The sequence below is a fragment of the Protomyctophum bolini genome, assembly GCF_963924005.1.
Source record: "Protomyctophum bolini genome assembly, chromosome: 10".
NCBI classification, from domain to species: Eukaryota; Metazoa; Chordata; class Actinopteri; order Myctophiformes; family Myctophidae; genus Protomyctophum; species Protomyctophum bolini.
Genome location: NC_137871.1, coordinates 42,184,261 through 42,201,273, shown reverse-complemented (window position 1 = coordinate 42,201,273; position 17,013 = coordinate 42,184,261). Strand labels below are relative to the sequence as shown.

The window sequence follows — 17,013 nt, the reverse complement described above, 5'->3', positions numbered from 1 at the left end:
CCGTAGGCACACTAGACGCGTCAGGAGCGTCAGATGAAGCTGAAGCCCTTCTTCTTCGTGGGGTTTTTAGACAGCTGGTGAATGGAAAAGAAGCTCCACCTCCACGCCCGAAGGACGTGGAGGAGAGCGCGTCCGTGAAGCTGTCCGTCGCGTCAGTCGGGCGCGGAGGTGGAGCTTCTTTTCCATCCACCAGCTGTCTAAAAACCCCACGAAGAAAAAGGGCTTCAGCTTCTTCTGACGCTCCTGACGCGTCCAGTGTGCCTAGGGGACAGGCTGTATAGGCTGTCTGTTATGAGCTGTGGTGTGGCATGGAGGCTGTCATTGGCTGTATAGGCTGTCTGTTATGAGCTGTGGCATGGAGGCGGTCATTGGCTGTCTGCTGTCTTTTCTGTGTTGCTGTACTAGTGTATTTAGTGTAATTAGCTTTTGATTTTATGTGCAGCACCATGTAAACCTTGAGTTGTTGAATGTGCTATATAAATAAAGTGGATTAGTTCAACCAACAATCAATCAATAAATCAATCAATCAATCAATCAGGACGGCTTTGCGACTAGTAGTCCTCCAGGCCTTTCTTTCTTTCTTTCTTTCCCAACCATTGCAATGGAGCGATCTAGCAATTGTTGTATATGATGTCTGGACAGCCTACAGACAATATACTGAAACCATATCAACTACAGTACTAGGGCTGTGTACTTAGTTTTGTTGTTTTGTTTGACCACTAGAGGGCAGTGCAGGCTAAATGAAGCAGTTGGTCACGTTGCTCCAAGGAGTGCTTCTTCTCAAACTTTGAACCTCACAATTATTATTTATGAATTTTGACCAATGTGTTTGTGATCTAAATATTGTACTTCTATTCCACTACATTAATTTGAAAACAACAGTTACTAGTAGCGCTGCACAATTAATCGAAAAAAGATGGAGATCTAGATTAAGACACTTAATGTGAAGAATCGTGCAGCACTAGTTGGCCGTCCAATTCATTTTAGTAACGTTTTTTTGTTTTAATCGTGTGAGAATCGTGATCTCAATTCTTGCGGAGGGAAATCTAGATTCACGTTGTCGCAAGGATGTTGCAGCCGATCTACAAGCTCACAATGCGACGCATTCTGAGCTTTTTGAAATCTTGAAATGGGACCTTCCGCACAATGAGTACTATTACGTTACGATACTTTAAGTACATTTTGATGCCAATTACTTTTGTTACTCAAGTACATTTTTGAATTCCGGACTTTTACTTAACGTAACAGAGTATTTACATATTGCAGAATTGATACTTGTAGCCTACTTAACCCATTCTGAACGGGAACCCCTTTTGGTGTTCCAAGCATTATGTTATACTTTATAGCTATTGAAAAATAGCAGATCTACAAGCTCATAGCGCAGCACTCGAGTGCCGCGCTATGAGCTTTATAGCTCTGCTATTTTTGAAAAATCGTAAAAATGTGGCACAAATCTTTGAATATATATTCGTTCAGAGCGAACGTTTTTTAAGTCAAATCTTTGTTCTTATAGGGTTCCCTGGAACAACATATTTTCAGATGGGGGTCGGAGGCCAATTACATATTATTTTTGGGGTCCTTGACATGAAATAGTTTGAAAACCCCTGATATAGAAAGATAGGTTAATCAGGAAGTTTCTGATTTATATTAGACATTTTGTAGAAACGGCCTCAGGTCTAAATGGGTTCAAAAACGTGATTTATTTCTCCACCAACTCTCTGTAGTGTTCTGTTGTTCTCTTCTCTGCTCGCTATATTTGAAGATGTTCTATTCACATTCCTAAGTGATACTGTGTGACTGTCTGTCTAACTGACCACACGAAACGTCCATTTAATGTCCTATTAGAGGTATAGTGTGAAGTGATATTGTTTGGCTTAAAACAAACAATTGAATTGTTTAAAAAAGTTAAAAAGCATCGTTGTAGAGCAGGGGTGGGCAACTTTGACGATGAAATATATTTCCATACTCACTCCAGAGGGCCCACATTGCATGCATGTCGTACCAAAAATAGCCGATCTACAAGTTCAAAACGCGTCGCGATGCGATGAGTTTTGAACTTGTAGACCGGCTATTTTTGCTATATTTGAATTGAAATCCTGAATAATATTTTTTGCAATTTTTAATTGAGATCCTGAAAAGTCATTTAAACTAAATACAAATATATTGGACATAAAAAAGACAATGAGATTTTTTGTAATAGGCCTACTACTCAGCAAGCTACTAATTTAGAATAAGTAATTAAAGCGGTCATGTTTGCATGTTTGGAATTGTAACAGCTGAAACCAATAACATATTATCAGTATTCCGAAATGTATCTGAGGGCCACATTATGTGAAGGTGGGGGTCGCATGTGGCCCCCGGGCCGCCAGTTGCCCACCCCTGCTGTAGAGCATGGCCTGGGGGCACCGCACCGCCCAGAGGATAGACATGCCGTGGATCGGGTGGTGACCAGATGTCCCACGTCTTTGCGTGGGTCGGGACAGTCCCTCATTTCCAAGGTTTTCAGGCATCCCACAAATTAAGACAGTGTCTCAATTTGTGGGACGTGTACACAGGTCCTATAACGCATTTTCATTGAAAAATATTCTGAATCTTTTTCTTTCTTTTTTTTTGGAGTTGGCCTCTCCATACATAATGTGTGCTTCTTTTTTTAGACCAAAAAGCTGCTGCTTTAGCAGAGTGACACGGTACAGCAAAATGTGAATTACGCTTTAGGCAGTCACGTATAACACACACACACACACACACACACATGCACACGCACGATATGACACAAATCATTATGAAATAATGTACTGTATAACCGTGGATATTCTGACTAATGTTAAAGACATTAAGCATTGTATAAGTGTGTGTGTGTGTGTGTGTGTGTGAGACTTTGAGCAGCAGCAGATGAATGTGTGTGTGTGTGTGTGTGTGTGTGTGTGTGTGTGTGTGTGTGACATGTGTGTGTGTGTGTGTGTGTGTGTGACATGTGTGTGTGTGTGTGTGTGTGAGTGTGAGTGAGAGACTTTGAGCAGCAGCAGGTGTGTGTGTGTGTGTGTGTGTGGTGTGTGGTGTGTGGTGTGTGGTGTGTGTGTGTGTGTGGTGTAACTGCGAGGCCAGATTAACCCAGAGCGCTGGTATTCAGAGGTAAACAATGGTCCATTGCTGCCGCGGCTCACACTAAGCGCTGAGCCTCTGATCCGAGAGCGGCTCAGCGGTCAGAAGGCCTGCATGCGCGCCGCTCAGAGCACAACCTCCGTCGTCCTCCTCCTCCGGGAAGGAGTTCACACTCACTCCAAGATCAGAACCACTTCAAACCCGCGGTTCCGGTCCCTGTTCCGTCCCTGCTCCATGTGCATAAAGACTTTCCTTTTGCTTGATGTCTCAGACGGGCTTTAAAGAAGAATTCCACGCTGGAAGGCTTTCTTGGTCTTTATTTGTAGTTGTTTTTACGTCCCCACCAAAGAGGTGCAGGTGTTATTTTGTGCAAAAGTGCATTTATTGCAGGCTATTTCCCCCGGCATAATTATAAGCCCTCAATGGGGGTTGTAGTAAGGGCATTTTATCAGGTATTTGACTAATCTGGGAACTAAATCGTTACCAAGAAATGTCTTCACCAGTGTGTTTCTAAATGTGTCTAATAACATGTACTAAAAGTTTGAAATTCAACTCCTGTGGGAAATTGAGATATTAGCATAATATGTGACCATACCCATAACATCCTATATAAGGCCAAAAAGTCCAAATTTAATCATTCTTTCAGTAGCATGTGACATATGAAACCAGGGTGTTTTCATGATTCTGAATCCATTTCCAAAACACTCCTTGGGAGGGAAACGGCCATAGCCGTCATCACAAGTGGATATGGCCTAATTTAGTATGGTCACATATTATGCTAATAACTCAATTTCCCACAGGAGTTGAATTTCAAACTTTTAGTACATGTTATTAGACACATTTAGAAACACATTGGTGAAGAAATTTCTTGGTAACGATTTAGTTCCCAGATTTTCATAGATTTCTCTTACTATTGGGTTTTTGTGCTAATTCGCTTATTTCCATCGAAATAAGTAGTAAGGTGTGCCGCTTGCGATACTATTTACATTATGAAGAGAGGATATATACAAAAATGTGCGAATTAGCACAACACCCCCAATGCCCCATTCAATTCAATGCAATTCAATTCAATTCATTGAGGGCTTATATTAGGGGAAATAGCCAATAATGCGCCTTCGCACCTGGACCTCTTTGGTGGGGACGTAACAACTACACATAAAGGTAAGAAAGCCTTCTAGCATGGAATTCTCCTTTAACAGGGACAGACGTTATAAATGGACCGCTGGCCCGGAAACAACGTTGTTCAGACCAGCAGAATGCCCACTTGGGGCCAGTGAAACAAATGCCTTAATTTCTTCTTTTTTTTAAAAGCCGTAGTTGTACTTTTTCTGTTTTGTATGTGTCTATGGAGTTAACGTTACTCTAATTAGACCCCCCGGTGTTTTGTATGTGTCTATGGAGTTAACGTTACTCTAATTAGACCCCCTGGTGTTTTGTATGTGTCTATGGAGTTAACGTTACTCTAATAGACCCCCAGGTGTTTTGTATGTGTCTATGGAGTTAACGTTACTCTAATTAGACCCCCTGGTGTTTTGTATGTGTCTATGGAGTTAACATTACTCTAATAGACCCCCTGGTGTTTTGTATGTGTCTATGGAGTTAACGTTACTCTAATTAGACCCCCTGGTGTTTTGTATGTGTCTATGGAGTTAACGTTACTCTAATTAGACCCCCAGGTGTTTTGTCTGTGTGTATGGAGTTAACATTACTCTAATAGACCCTCAGGTGTTTTGTATGTGTCTATGGAGTTAACGTTACTCTAAATAGACCCCCAGGTGTTTTGTATGTGTCTATGGAGTTAACATTACTCTAATAGACCCTCAGGTGTTTTGTATGTGTCTATGGAGTTAACGTTACTCTAAATAGACCCCCAGGTGTTTTGTATGTGTCTATGGAGTTAACATCACTCTAATAGACCCTCAGGTGTTTTGTATGTGTCTATGGAGTTAACGTTACTCTAAATAGACCCCCAGGTGTTTTGTATGTGTCTATGGAGTTAACATCACTCTAATAGACCCTCAGGTGTTTTGTATGTGTCTATGGAGTTAACGTTACTCTAAATAGACCCCCAGGTGTTTTGTATGTGTCTATGGAGTTAACATTACTCTAATAGACCCCAGGTGTTTTGTATGTGTCTATGGAGTTAACATTACTCTAATAGACCCCCAGGTGTTTTGTATGTGTCTATGGAGTTAACATTACTCTAATAGACCCTCAGGTGTTTTGTATGTGTCTATGGAGTTAACATTACTCTAATAGACCCCCAGGTGTTTTGTATGTGTCTATGGAGTTAACATTACTCTAATAGACCCTCAGGTGTTTTGTATGTGTCTATGGAGTTAACATTACTCTAATAGACCCCAGGTGTTTTGTATGTGTCTAAGGAGTTAACATTACTCTAATAGACCCTCAGGTGTTTTGTATGTGTCTATGGAGTTGACATCACTCTAATTAGACCCCCAGGTGTTTTGTATGTGTCTATGGAGTTAACGTTACTCTAATTAGACCCCCTGGTGTTTTGTCTGTGTCTATGGAGTTAACGTTACTCTAATTAGACCCCCAGGTGTTGTGTATGTGTCTATGGAGTTAACATTACTGAGTCTAATAGACCCCAGGTGATGTGGTTATAATAATATTCCTGAAAACCTTTGAGTCAAAATGACCTTCGACATGATCTAAATGTCAGGCAGTAAAATAATAACGTAACGTTGATGTGTTGACAATAGGGGTGTAAGGATACATTTTAACAGCGATAAGATATACGTACAGTATCAGGACACATGGCTGACGATACGATGCATGGACGATATTGGTTCATTATGGCGATCCGATCCGATTCAATGATTTGAAATCGATACAGTAACTATTTAAAATACATTGACATTATTTTAAACTGAGTAATGAATCCCCTCATTTTCTTTCATCTTCTACAAATTGCTAAATATATAGCATGCACAAAAATGTAGTATTGATACAATTGATTATTTGCATAGCAAAACGACTCGATACCGATATTTGCATTGCAAAATGATACGATGCGATGCGATACATGATTCGATTCATGGCATTAAAATGTATTTTTCGATGCAGTTACTATATCGTTACACCCCTAGTTGTCACCAGCAGCAGCAATGAAGAGCAGAGGAGAGCATGCAGCCTCACAACCATTATTTAATGGACTCATCTTTTACATCCATTATGTAATAGACTGTAATAGACACACTCAACAGGCTATGGTGGTGAAACATTTGTGACCAGATTTGACTGAGAGCCTGCCATCGGGCAAACTCCAGCTTTTCACCAGAGGAGAAAAACATTTATTTTTCTTTAAAAAATGAGTTAATAGCACAGGCAGACTCTTCACATACTAGAGGATGTCTGAAATAAGTTTCAGAGCTGAAATCGACATGTAAATATGAAATAAATGCTTAAACATGTAGCTAATGTATAGGTGTAATAATGTTAGAGACCACAGAAGTGATCCTTTCAAGCCTGTTTTCTCGGTTTATTTTTCAAACACAGTTCTTAATATTCCTAAAATCGCCCTATGGAGATTACAATGCAAATACAAAAAAATACATGAACCTGTGTATTGGCGCCCTCTACTGAAAGTGACGTCAGACTTCGGTGCTCTATACATGCCATATCTCCAAAACTGGTCAAACTGAATAACCAATAATGTCAATTTGAAGCTATGATTGATTCCCTGCTTTCATATGACATGAAAAAAAAACAACAACGCAAATTCAAAAAGATCCAATGGCAGTCCCTCAGTCAAATGTAGTCACATTTAACAGTGCAGCTCACACAGATGATGACACGCATCACACACCACAATGTTGATGTCATCAGTGTGGGACACATCCTGACAGAGAACAGCGGTCCAATCAGTGACTCATCACAATGTTGATGTCATCAATGTGGGTCTTGTGGGACACAGCCAGACAGAGAACAGCGGTCCAATCAGCGAACACATCACATTGTTGATGTCATCAGTGTGGGACACAGCCAGACAGAGAACAGCGGTCCAATCAGCGAACACATCACATTGTTGATGTCATCAACGTTCGACACGGCGTGTGATGATGCGTGTATAGGGCAAACATTATGCAATATATAGGGCAAAGTCACACCCCTGTGAAGTGAGGGCCGCTCTTCTTATCATCGTACGACACATAATATGACGTAATATGTCGATTGTGACACAAATCAGACACGTATATGAGTCTGACGATAATTCTCCATTCATTGTCAATGGGAATCTGACAAAATAGCCGGTTTGCTCGTCTCCGGGTGACGTTAAATTCTCCATTCATCGTCAATGGCATTTCATGTTTCAACAACATATAGTCGGCGACGTGCCTGATGGCATGGAAAGGAAAGGAGGGGCATTTGCATTTATTTCACCATGTAATAGTAAATGCTGCATTCATGGTTCAAATCGACGTGTGTGTGTGTGTGTGTGTGTGTGTGTGTGTGAGTGTGAGTGTGTGTGTGTGTGTGAGTGTGCGCGTGAGTGTGTGATAATCTTGTAAATCCTCGGCTGTACCTCAGGACTTAACTAATCTGCTCAGTTATGTCTTTGTCCCGGTAGTTCACCCACCCAACCAATCCAACCACTTGATCCTTTTCATGCTGGAGGTCAAGTTCAATGTCATTAGTCCTGCCGTCTGTCTGTCTGTCTGTGTCTGTCTGTCTGTCTGTCAGACAGTTCAATATCGTGAAAGTTCAATGACAGAAACCTTGTCAATGTCATTCCTGTTAGAGCCTTCCATTGGAGAGTTGCACCAATGAGGAGTCAGGAACAGTGCTGGTCAACTCCAAATAGTGACAAACGCTCCAGTGCATTCATTCATTCACACACTCATAGACTCCAGTGCATTCATTCATTCACACACTCATAGACTCCAGTGCATTCATTCATTCACACACTCATAGACTCCAGTGCATTCATTCATTCACACACTCTAGACTCCAGTGCATTCATTCAGTCACACGCTCATAGACTCCAGTGCATTCATTAATTCACACACTCATAGACTCCAGTGCATTCATTCAGTCACACACTCATAGACTCCAGTGCATTCATTCATTCAGTCACACACTCATAGACTCCAGTGCATTCATTCAGTCACACACTCATAGACTCCAGTGCATTCATTCATTCACACACTCTAGACTCCAGTGCATTCATTCAGTCACACGCTCATAGACTCCAGTGCATTCATTCAGTCACACACTCATAGACTCCAGTGCATTCATTCAGTCACACGCTCATAGACTCCAGTGCATTCATTCAGTCACACGCTCATAGACTCCAGTGCATTCATTCAGTCACACACTCATAGACTCCAGTGCATTCATTCAGTCACACACTCATAGACTCCAGTGCATTCATTCAGTCACACGCTCATAGACTCCAGTGCATTCATTCAGTCACACACTCATAGACTCCAGTGCATTCATTCAGTCACACGCTCATAGACTCCAGTGCATTCATTCATTCATTCACACGCTCATAGACTCCAGTGCATTCATTCATTCATTCACACGCTCATAGACTCCAGTGCATTCATTCATTCACACACTCATAGACTCCAGTGCATTCATTCATTCACACGCTCATAGACTCCAGTGCATTCATTCAGTCACACTCTCATAGACTCCAGTGCATTCATTCATTCACACACTCATAGACTCCAGTGCATTCATTCATTCACACACTCATAGACTCCAGTGCATTCATTCAGTCACACACTCATAGACTCCAGTGCATTCATTCAGTCACACACTCATAGACTCCAGTGCATTCATTCATTCACACACTCTAGACTCCAGTGCATTCATTCATTCACACGCTCATAGACTCCAGTGCATTCATTCATTCACACGCTCATAGACTCCAGTGCATTCATTCATTCAGTCACACACTCATAGACTCCAGTGCATTCATTCAGTCACACACTCATAGACTCCAGTGCATTCATTCATTCACACACTCATAGACTCCAGTGCATTCATTCAGTCACACACTCATAGACTCCAGTGCATTCATTCAGTCACACACTCATAGACTCCAGTGCATTCATTCATTCACACACTCATAGACTCCAGTGCATTCATTCATTCACACGCTCATAGACTCCAGTGCATTCATTCATTCACACGCTCATAGACTCCAGTGCATTCATTCATTCAGTCACACACTCATAGACTCCAGTGCATTCATTCATTCACTCGCTCATAGACTCCAGTGCATTCATTCATTCATTCACACACACACTCATAGACTCCAGTGCATTCATTCATTCACACACTCATAGACTCCAGTGCATTCATTCATTCATTCAGTCACACACTCATAGACTCCAGTGCATTCATTCACACACACACTCATAGACTCCAGTGCATTCATTCAGTCACACACTCATAGACTCCAGTGCATTCATTCAGTCACACACTCATAGACTCCAGTGCATTCATTCAGTCACACACTCATAGACTCCAGTGCATTCATTCATTCACACACTCATAGACTCCAGTGCATTCATTCATTCACACGCTCATAGACTCCAGTGCATTCATTCATTCACACGCTCATAGACTCCAGTGCATTCATTCATTCAGTCACACACTCATAGACTCCAGTGCATTCATTCATTCACTCGCTCATAGACTCCAGTGCATTCATTCATTCATTCACACACACACTCATAGACTCCAGTGCATTCATTCATTCACACACTCATAGACTCCAGTGCATTCATTCATTCATTCAGTCACACACTCATAGACTCCAGTGCATTCATTCAGTCACACACTCATAGACTCCAGTGCATTCATTCAGTCACACACTCATAGACTCCAGTGCATTCATTCAGTCACACGCTCATAGACTCCAGTGCATTCATTCAGTCACACGCTCATAGACTCCAGTGCATTCCATAACTGTAGTCGCGAATAGAAGGCGCTGTAGAAGACTGGGCCGTTGAAGTGAACGGGAGTGACGCATCTCTCCTTACATGGCTCTGATTCCTGTCTGTCTGTCTGTCTGTCTCCTCCCTCCTCATTGGTTGCGTCTCGTGCCCATTGTCCTGTTCTGTCCAATAGCTCCTCTGTCCTCACTCCCGAAACCAGGAAGTATAGGAGGAGTCCGTCCACCACGTGTGTCAAGTTTCTCATTCGCTGCTCCAATAATGAAGGCAGCTATAGGTAGGCATTAGGACCAGGAGGAGGCATCAATCACCGAGGAGCTATTAGGGAAGGAAACGGAAGCGCACCCTACCAGGAACACTTGACTCCGCCCCCTGTCAGCTGGCAACATCATATTGCGCATCAGTCTTGTTTTCGCGGGGACGTCGATGTGGGCCCGTGTCGTCATAACGACAGGATGTCCGTTGTCATCAACGCGCGGGGCTGAACGGGGAAACGAGGATTTTTTCTTTTATTAATTTAAGGAGCCATTTAAGTTGAGACGCCTTAAAACCCCAGCATGCGGTGCTCAGAACTGGGTTTCCGAGTGTGGTGGCGGGGTCTCCTTGCCGTTGCTGGACATCAGGGGGGGTGAGGAGGAGGGGGAGGGGGTGTCTCTGGTCAGGATGTTGCAGGACATCAGGCGAGGAGAGGAGGAGGAGGGGGAGGAGGGGGCGTGTGTGTCCCTGCAGGTCAGGGCGCTGCTGGACATCAGGCGGGGACAGGAGGAGGAGGAGGAGGGGGAGGAGGGGGCGTGTGTGTCCCTGGTCAGGGTGCTGGATGGGTGGTCCGGCAGGGCGTCAGCGTCGCTCCGCGTGGGGTGGCTCTCCGGGCGGCTGCCACCGGACCCCTTATTGGCGCCCCCCGACCCCCCCGTGGTCAGGCTCTTCTGGAAGCTCTCGGAGGTGAAGTAGTAGACCACCGGGTCCAGGCAGCAGTTGAGGCTGGAAGGATGAAACAACAACATCAGCAGAAGCAGAAGCAGTGTTCGTGAAAATGTGGTGCAAATCTTTGAATATATATATATATATATATATATATATATATTCTTTCAGAGCGAACGTTTTTAACTCAAATATTTGCTTCTGGAGAGGGGGTCTCCTGGAACAATATATCTTCAGATTTCTGGGGTTCCTTGACATGAAATATTGAGCACCACTGATACAGAAACATGAGGTTCAGAAAACTGTCTAAAGGATTTAGAAGAAGACATTTGTAGTTGTTTGTTTACCTGGCCAGACACAGTGTGATGGGGTAGAGGGTGTAGTTTGTTTACCTGGCCAGACACAGTGTGATGGGGTAGAGCGTGTAGTTTGTTTACCTGGCCAGACACAGTGTGATGGGGTAGAGCGTGTTGTTTGTTTACCTGGCCAGACACAGTGTGATGGGGTAGAGCGTGTTGTTTGTTTACCTGGCCAGACACAGTGTGATGGGGTAGAGGGTGTAGTTTGTTTACCTGGCCAGACACAGTGTGATGGGGTAGAGGGTGTAGTTTGTTTACCTGGCCAGACACAGCGTGATTGGGTAGAGCGTGTAGTTTGTTTGTTTACCTGGCCAGACACAGTGTGATGGGGTAGAGCGTGTTGTTTGTTTACCTGGCCAGACACAGTGTGATGGGGTAGAGGGTGTAGTTTGTTTACCTGGCCAGACACAGCGTGATTGGGTAGAGCGTGTAGTTTGTTTGTTTACCTGGCCAGACACAGTGTGATGGGGTAGAGCGTGTAGTTTGTTTACCTGGCCAGACACAGTGTGATTGGGTAGAGGGTGTAGTTTGTTTACCTGGCCAGACACAGCGTGATTGGGTAGAGCGTGTAGTTTGTTTGTTTACCTGGCCAGACACAGCGTGATGGGGTAGAGCGTGTAGTTGTTTGTTTACCTGGCCAGACACAGCGTTATTGGGTAGAGCGTGTTGTAGTTTGTTTACCTGGCCAGACACAGCGTGATTGGGTAGAGCGTGCGCACAAAGCGCTCCACGGAGCAGTTGGCCAGCGCCTGCGTGCGCACCAGCGCGTAGAGGAACAGGATGGAGTTGTACGGCACGAAGCACACCACGAAGATGGCCAGGTGCACCAGGATCATCCTGAGGACGCGTCGCTTGCTGTCGGAGCAGCCGCCCACCGTGGCCGGCCGCCGCAGCGTCCGCAGCACCAGCGACGAACACACCAGGTTGGCCAGCAGGGGGAGCAGGAAGCCCACAATCTATTGCCGCCGCCGCGGTTGTGGCACAACAAAGAAAGTCAACGTGAATGACTATTCATTTAAAGGACCACTTCACCACTTTTCAACCTATCTTCATATAATAGGTCCTCACTAATAATCATGAAAAAATGGCGCAAATCTTTTATACTCTGTCTGTGTCTCATAGGAGGGCTGTGGGCAGTTCAGAAACCGTCTTCAAGTGACATCATCGATGGGGAATACAAGCTAATAGGAACTGCAGGCTTTCTAGTCCTGAAAAGTTGCAATGCGAAAATGGAAGCCATCGTTCTCACAATAATGAAAATCTAAACATTTTTGTAAAAGAATATATTGTTTAAATAAAAATCTGCCTAATGATGATGTCACTGGAAGACGGTTTCTGAGCTAGTTCTATAAGGCCTACCTCGATGAAGATGATCTTGGACAGCTAGTTCCATAAAACCTACCTCGTTGAAGATGGTGATCGTGGACAGCTAGTTCCATAAAACCTACCTCGATGAAGATGGTGATCTTGGACAGCTATAGTTCCATAAGGCCTACCTCGATGAAGATGGTGATCTTGGACAGGTAGTTCCATAAGGCCTACCTCAATGAAGATGGTGATCTTGGACAGGTAGTTCCATAAGGACTACCTCAATGAAGATGGTGATCTTGGACAGCTATAGTTCCATAAAACCTACCTCGATGAAGATGGTGATCTTGGACAGGTAGTTCCATAAGGCCTACCTCAATGAAGATGGTGATCTTGGACAGCTATAGTTCCATAAGGCCTACCTCGATGAAGATGGTGATCTTGGACAGGTAGTTCCATAAGGCCTACCTCGATGAAGATGGTAATCTTGGACAGGTAGTTCTTCCAGGTGCTCTTGGAGAAGCCCTCGAAGCAGGCGGTGGCGCGGTTGGCCCGGTTGATGGTGGAGAAGAAGGTGACGGAGATGCCGCCGCCCAGGATGGTGAGCCACACGGCGGCGCACACCAGCGCCGCGTTGCGCCGCGTGCGCACGGAGCGCGAGCGGAACGGGTAGACGATGGCCAGGAAGCGGTCCACGCTGATGCAGGTGAGGAAGAAGATGCTGCCGTAGATGTTGGTGATGAAGGCCGTGCCCGACACCTTGCACAGGCCGTCGCCGAACGGCCAGTGGCGGTTCACGTTGTAGAACACCTGCACGTTGGAGACACCATAGAGTTATGAACAGACGTGGACACCATGGAGTTATGGATCCACATGGACACCATAGAGTTATGGATCCACGTGGACACCATGCAGTTATGGATCGACACCATAGAGTTATGGATCCACGTGGACACCATGGAGTTATGGATCCACGTGGACACCATGGAGTTATGGATCCACGTGGACACCATAGAGTTATGGATCCATGTGGACACCATGGAGTTATGGATCGACACCATAGAGTTATGGATCCACGTGGACACCATGGAGTTATGGATCCACATGGACACCATAGAGTTATGGATCCACGTGGACACCATGGAGTTATGGATCCACGTGGACACCATGGAGTTATGGATCCACGTGGACACCATGGAGTTATGGATCCACGTGGACACCATGGAGTTATGGATCGACACCATAGAGTTATGGATCCACGTGGACACCATGGAGTTATGGATCCACGTGGACACCATAGAGTTATGGATCGACACCATAGAGTTATGGATCCACGTGGACACCATGGAGTTATGGATCCACATGGACACCATAGAGTTATGGATCCACGTGGACACCATAGAGTTATGGATCCACGTGGACACCATAGAGTTATGGATCCACGTGGACACCATAGAGTTATGGATCCACGTGGACACCATAGAGTTATGGATCCACGTGGACACCATAGAGTTATGGATCCACGTGGACACCATAGAGTTATGGATCCACGTGGACACCATAGAGTTATGGATCCACGTGGACACCATAGAGTTATGGATCCATGTGGACACCATAGAGTTATGGATCCATGTGGACACCATAGAGTTATGGATCCACATGGACACCATAGAGTTATGGATCCATGTGGACACCATAGAGTTATGGATCGACACCATAGAGTTATGGATCCATGTGGACACCATAGAGTTATGGATCCATGTGGACACCATAGAGTTATGGATCCATGTGGACACCATAGAGTTATGGATCGACACCATAGAGTTATGGATCCACGTGGACACCATAGAGTTATGAACAGACGTGGACACCATAGAGTTATGGATCCACATGGACACCATAGAGTTATGGATCCACGTGGACACCATAGAGTTATGGATCCACGTGGACACCATAGAGTTATGGATCCACGTGGACACCATAGAGTTATGGATCCACGTGGACACCATAGAGTTATGGATCCACGTGGACACCATAGAGTTATGGATCCACGTGGACACCATAGAGTTATGGATCCACGTGGACACCATAGAGTTATGAACAGACGTGGACACCATAGAGTTATGGATCCACGTGGACACCATAGAGTTATGGATCCACGTGGACACCATAGAGTTATGGATGGAGATGCACCATATGGTCGGTATCGGAATCGGCCGTATCGGCCATAAAAAATGGTATCGGATCGGTCTCAAAGTACTACTTGATGCAATAATAATGTGACCGCCCTAACTAAAACGGTTACAACCATATAGCAATATTAACCCAATAAAACTATCACTTCCTTGTTTTGCTGCAAGTAGGCTGTGTGACGGGAGAATAGCGCTTGATGTCCTTACGGGGCCGCCTGGAGCCACACATTTACAGTCATATGACAAATTTACAGTCATATGACAAATGTACAGTCATATGACTGTAAATATAAAATTTCGACGTCAGGCCTAAATGGGTTAACGTACCTTGAAGGGCAGGGTGAACACGGAACACCATGTTTTAGTTAACGTACCTTGAAGGGCAGCGTGAACACGGATCACCATGTTTTATTTAACGTACCTTGAAGGGCAGCGTGAACACGAACACCATGTTTTAGTTAACGTACCTTGAAGGGCAGGGTGAACACGGACACCATGTTTTACTTAACATACCTTGAAGGGCAGCGTGAACACGAACACCATGTTTTACTTAACGTACATTGAAGGGCAGGGTGAACACGAACACCATGTTTTACTTAACATACCTTGAAGGGCAGCGTGAACACGAACACCATGTTTTAGTTAACGTACCTTGAAGGGCAGCGTGAACACGAACACCATGTTTTAGTTAACGTACCTTGAAGGGCAGCGTGAACACGAACACCATGTTTTAGTTAACGTACCTTGAAGGGCAGGGTGAACACGAACACCATGTTTTACTTAACATACCTTGAAGGGCAGGGTGAACACGAACACCATGTTTTAGTTAACGTACCTTGAAGGGCAGCGTGAACACGAACACCATGTTTTACTTAACGTACCTTGAAGGGCAGGGTGAACACGAACACCATGTTTTACTTAACGTACCTTGAAGGGCAGGGTGAACACGAACACCATGTTTTACTTAACGTACCTTGAAGGGCAGCGTGAACACGGAACACCATGTTTTTACTTAACGTACCTTGAAGGGCAGCGTGAACACGAACACCATGTTTTAGTTAACGTACCTTGAAGGGCAGGGTGAACACGAACACCATGTTTTACTTAACGTACCTTGAAGGGCAGCGTGAACACGAACACCATGTTTTACTTAACGTACCTTGAAGGGCAGCGTGAACACGGAACACCATGTTTTACTTAACGTACCTTGAAGGGCAGCGTGAACACGAACACCATGTTTTACTTAACGTACCTTGAAGGGCAGCGTGAACACGGAACACCATGTTTTACTTAACGTACCTTGAAGGGCAGCGTGAACACGAACACCATGTTTTACTTAACGTACCTTGAAGGGCAGCGTGAACACGGAACACCATGTTTTTACTTAACGTACCTTGAAGGGCAGCGTGAACACGAACACCATGTTTTAGTTAACGTACCTTGAAGGGCAGCGTGAACACGAACACCAGGTCCGACATGGCCAGGTTGGTCATGAACATGGTGGTCTCGTTCTGCATCTTCATGCGGAAGCAGAAGACGAACAGCGCGGCGACGTTGGTGACCAGGCCCAGCACGAACACCACGCTGTACACCACCGAGTACAGGTTGTACTTGAAGGAGTCGTCGATGCCGCAGTCCTCCATGCCCGTCTCGTTGAGCACCAGGCTGGCCATGGTGAGGCGCTGTGTGTGGGGGGGGGGGGGGCCCGGCAGGGGCCCCGGGGGTTAACACTGGAACTTAATGTGGGAGCTTATATAAGCTCCAGGGCCCGCTCGCTGCCTGCAGGGCCCTGTGTGTGTGTGTGTGTGTGTGCGCGCGAGTGTGTACTATTTTCAAATTGGTGTACTACAGCTGTTGCTTCCGTCGAAATAAAACCGTATTCATAGGTCACTTATTTAAATGTAACGCAACACACAGGAACCCCAGCTATAGTGTTTCTGGTCGTCCAACAGAACGAAAATACAGATACAGATACAGCGTCAGGGAGCAGCCTTATAACTCTTTGGGAGCAGCCTTGTAACTCTATGGGAGCAGCCTTGTAACTCTATGGGAGCAGCGTCTATGGGAGCAGCCTTGTAACTCTACGGGAGCAGTGGTGATAGTGCTGGCGTTGCACTGAACTCACGCACGTTCATTCGCAAAAAAAAATGTCGTTCTTGACTGCGCACTTTGCGTGCGCGCATGGAGGCTTTTGTT

At 44.9% G+C, this 17,013-nt stretch overlaps 1 protein-coding gene across 1 annotated transcript; it reads right to left on the bottom strand.

Annotated features, from left to right (window-relative positions):
• Window positions 1–10,026: 10,026 nt before the first annotated feature.
• On the bottom strand, window positions 10,027–16,789 carry lpar4 (lysophosphatidic acid receptor 4). Its single transcript, XM_080774696.1, has 4 exons — window positions 16,257–16,789; window positions 13,094–13,435; window positions 11,999–12,273; window positions 10,027–11,018 (listed from the first exon to the last, which is right to left on the bottom strand). The coding sequence occupies exons 1-4, from the start codon at window positions 16,488–16,490 to the stop codon at window positions 10,604–10,606; spliced, it is 1,266 nt and encodes a 421-aa protein (XP_080630822.1). The 5' UTR covers window positions 16,491–16,789; the 3' UTR covers window positions 10,027–10,603.
• Between the last annotated feature and the right edge of the window lie 224 nt (window positions 16,790–17,013).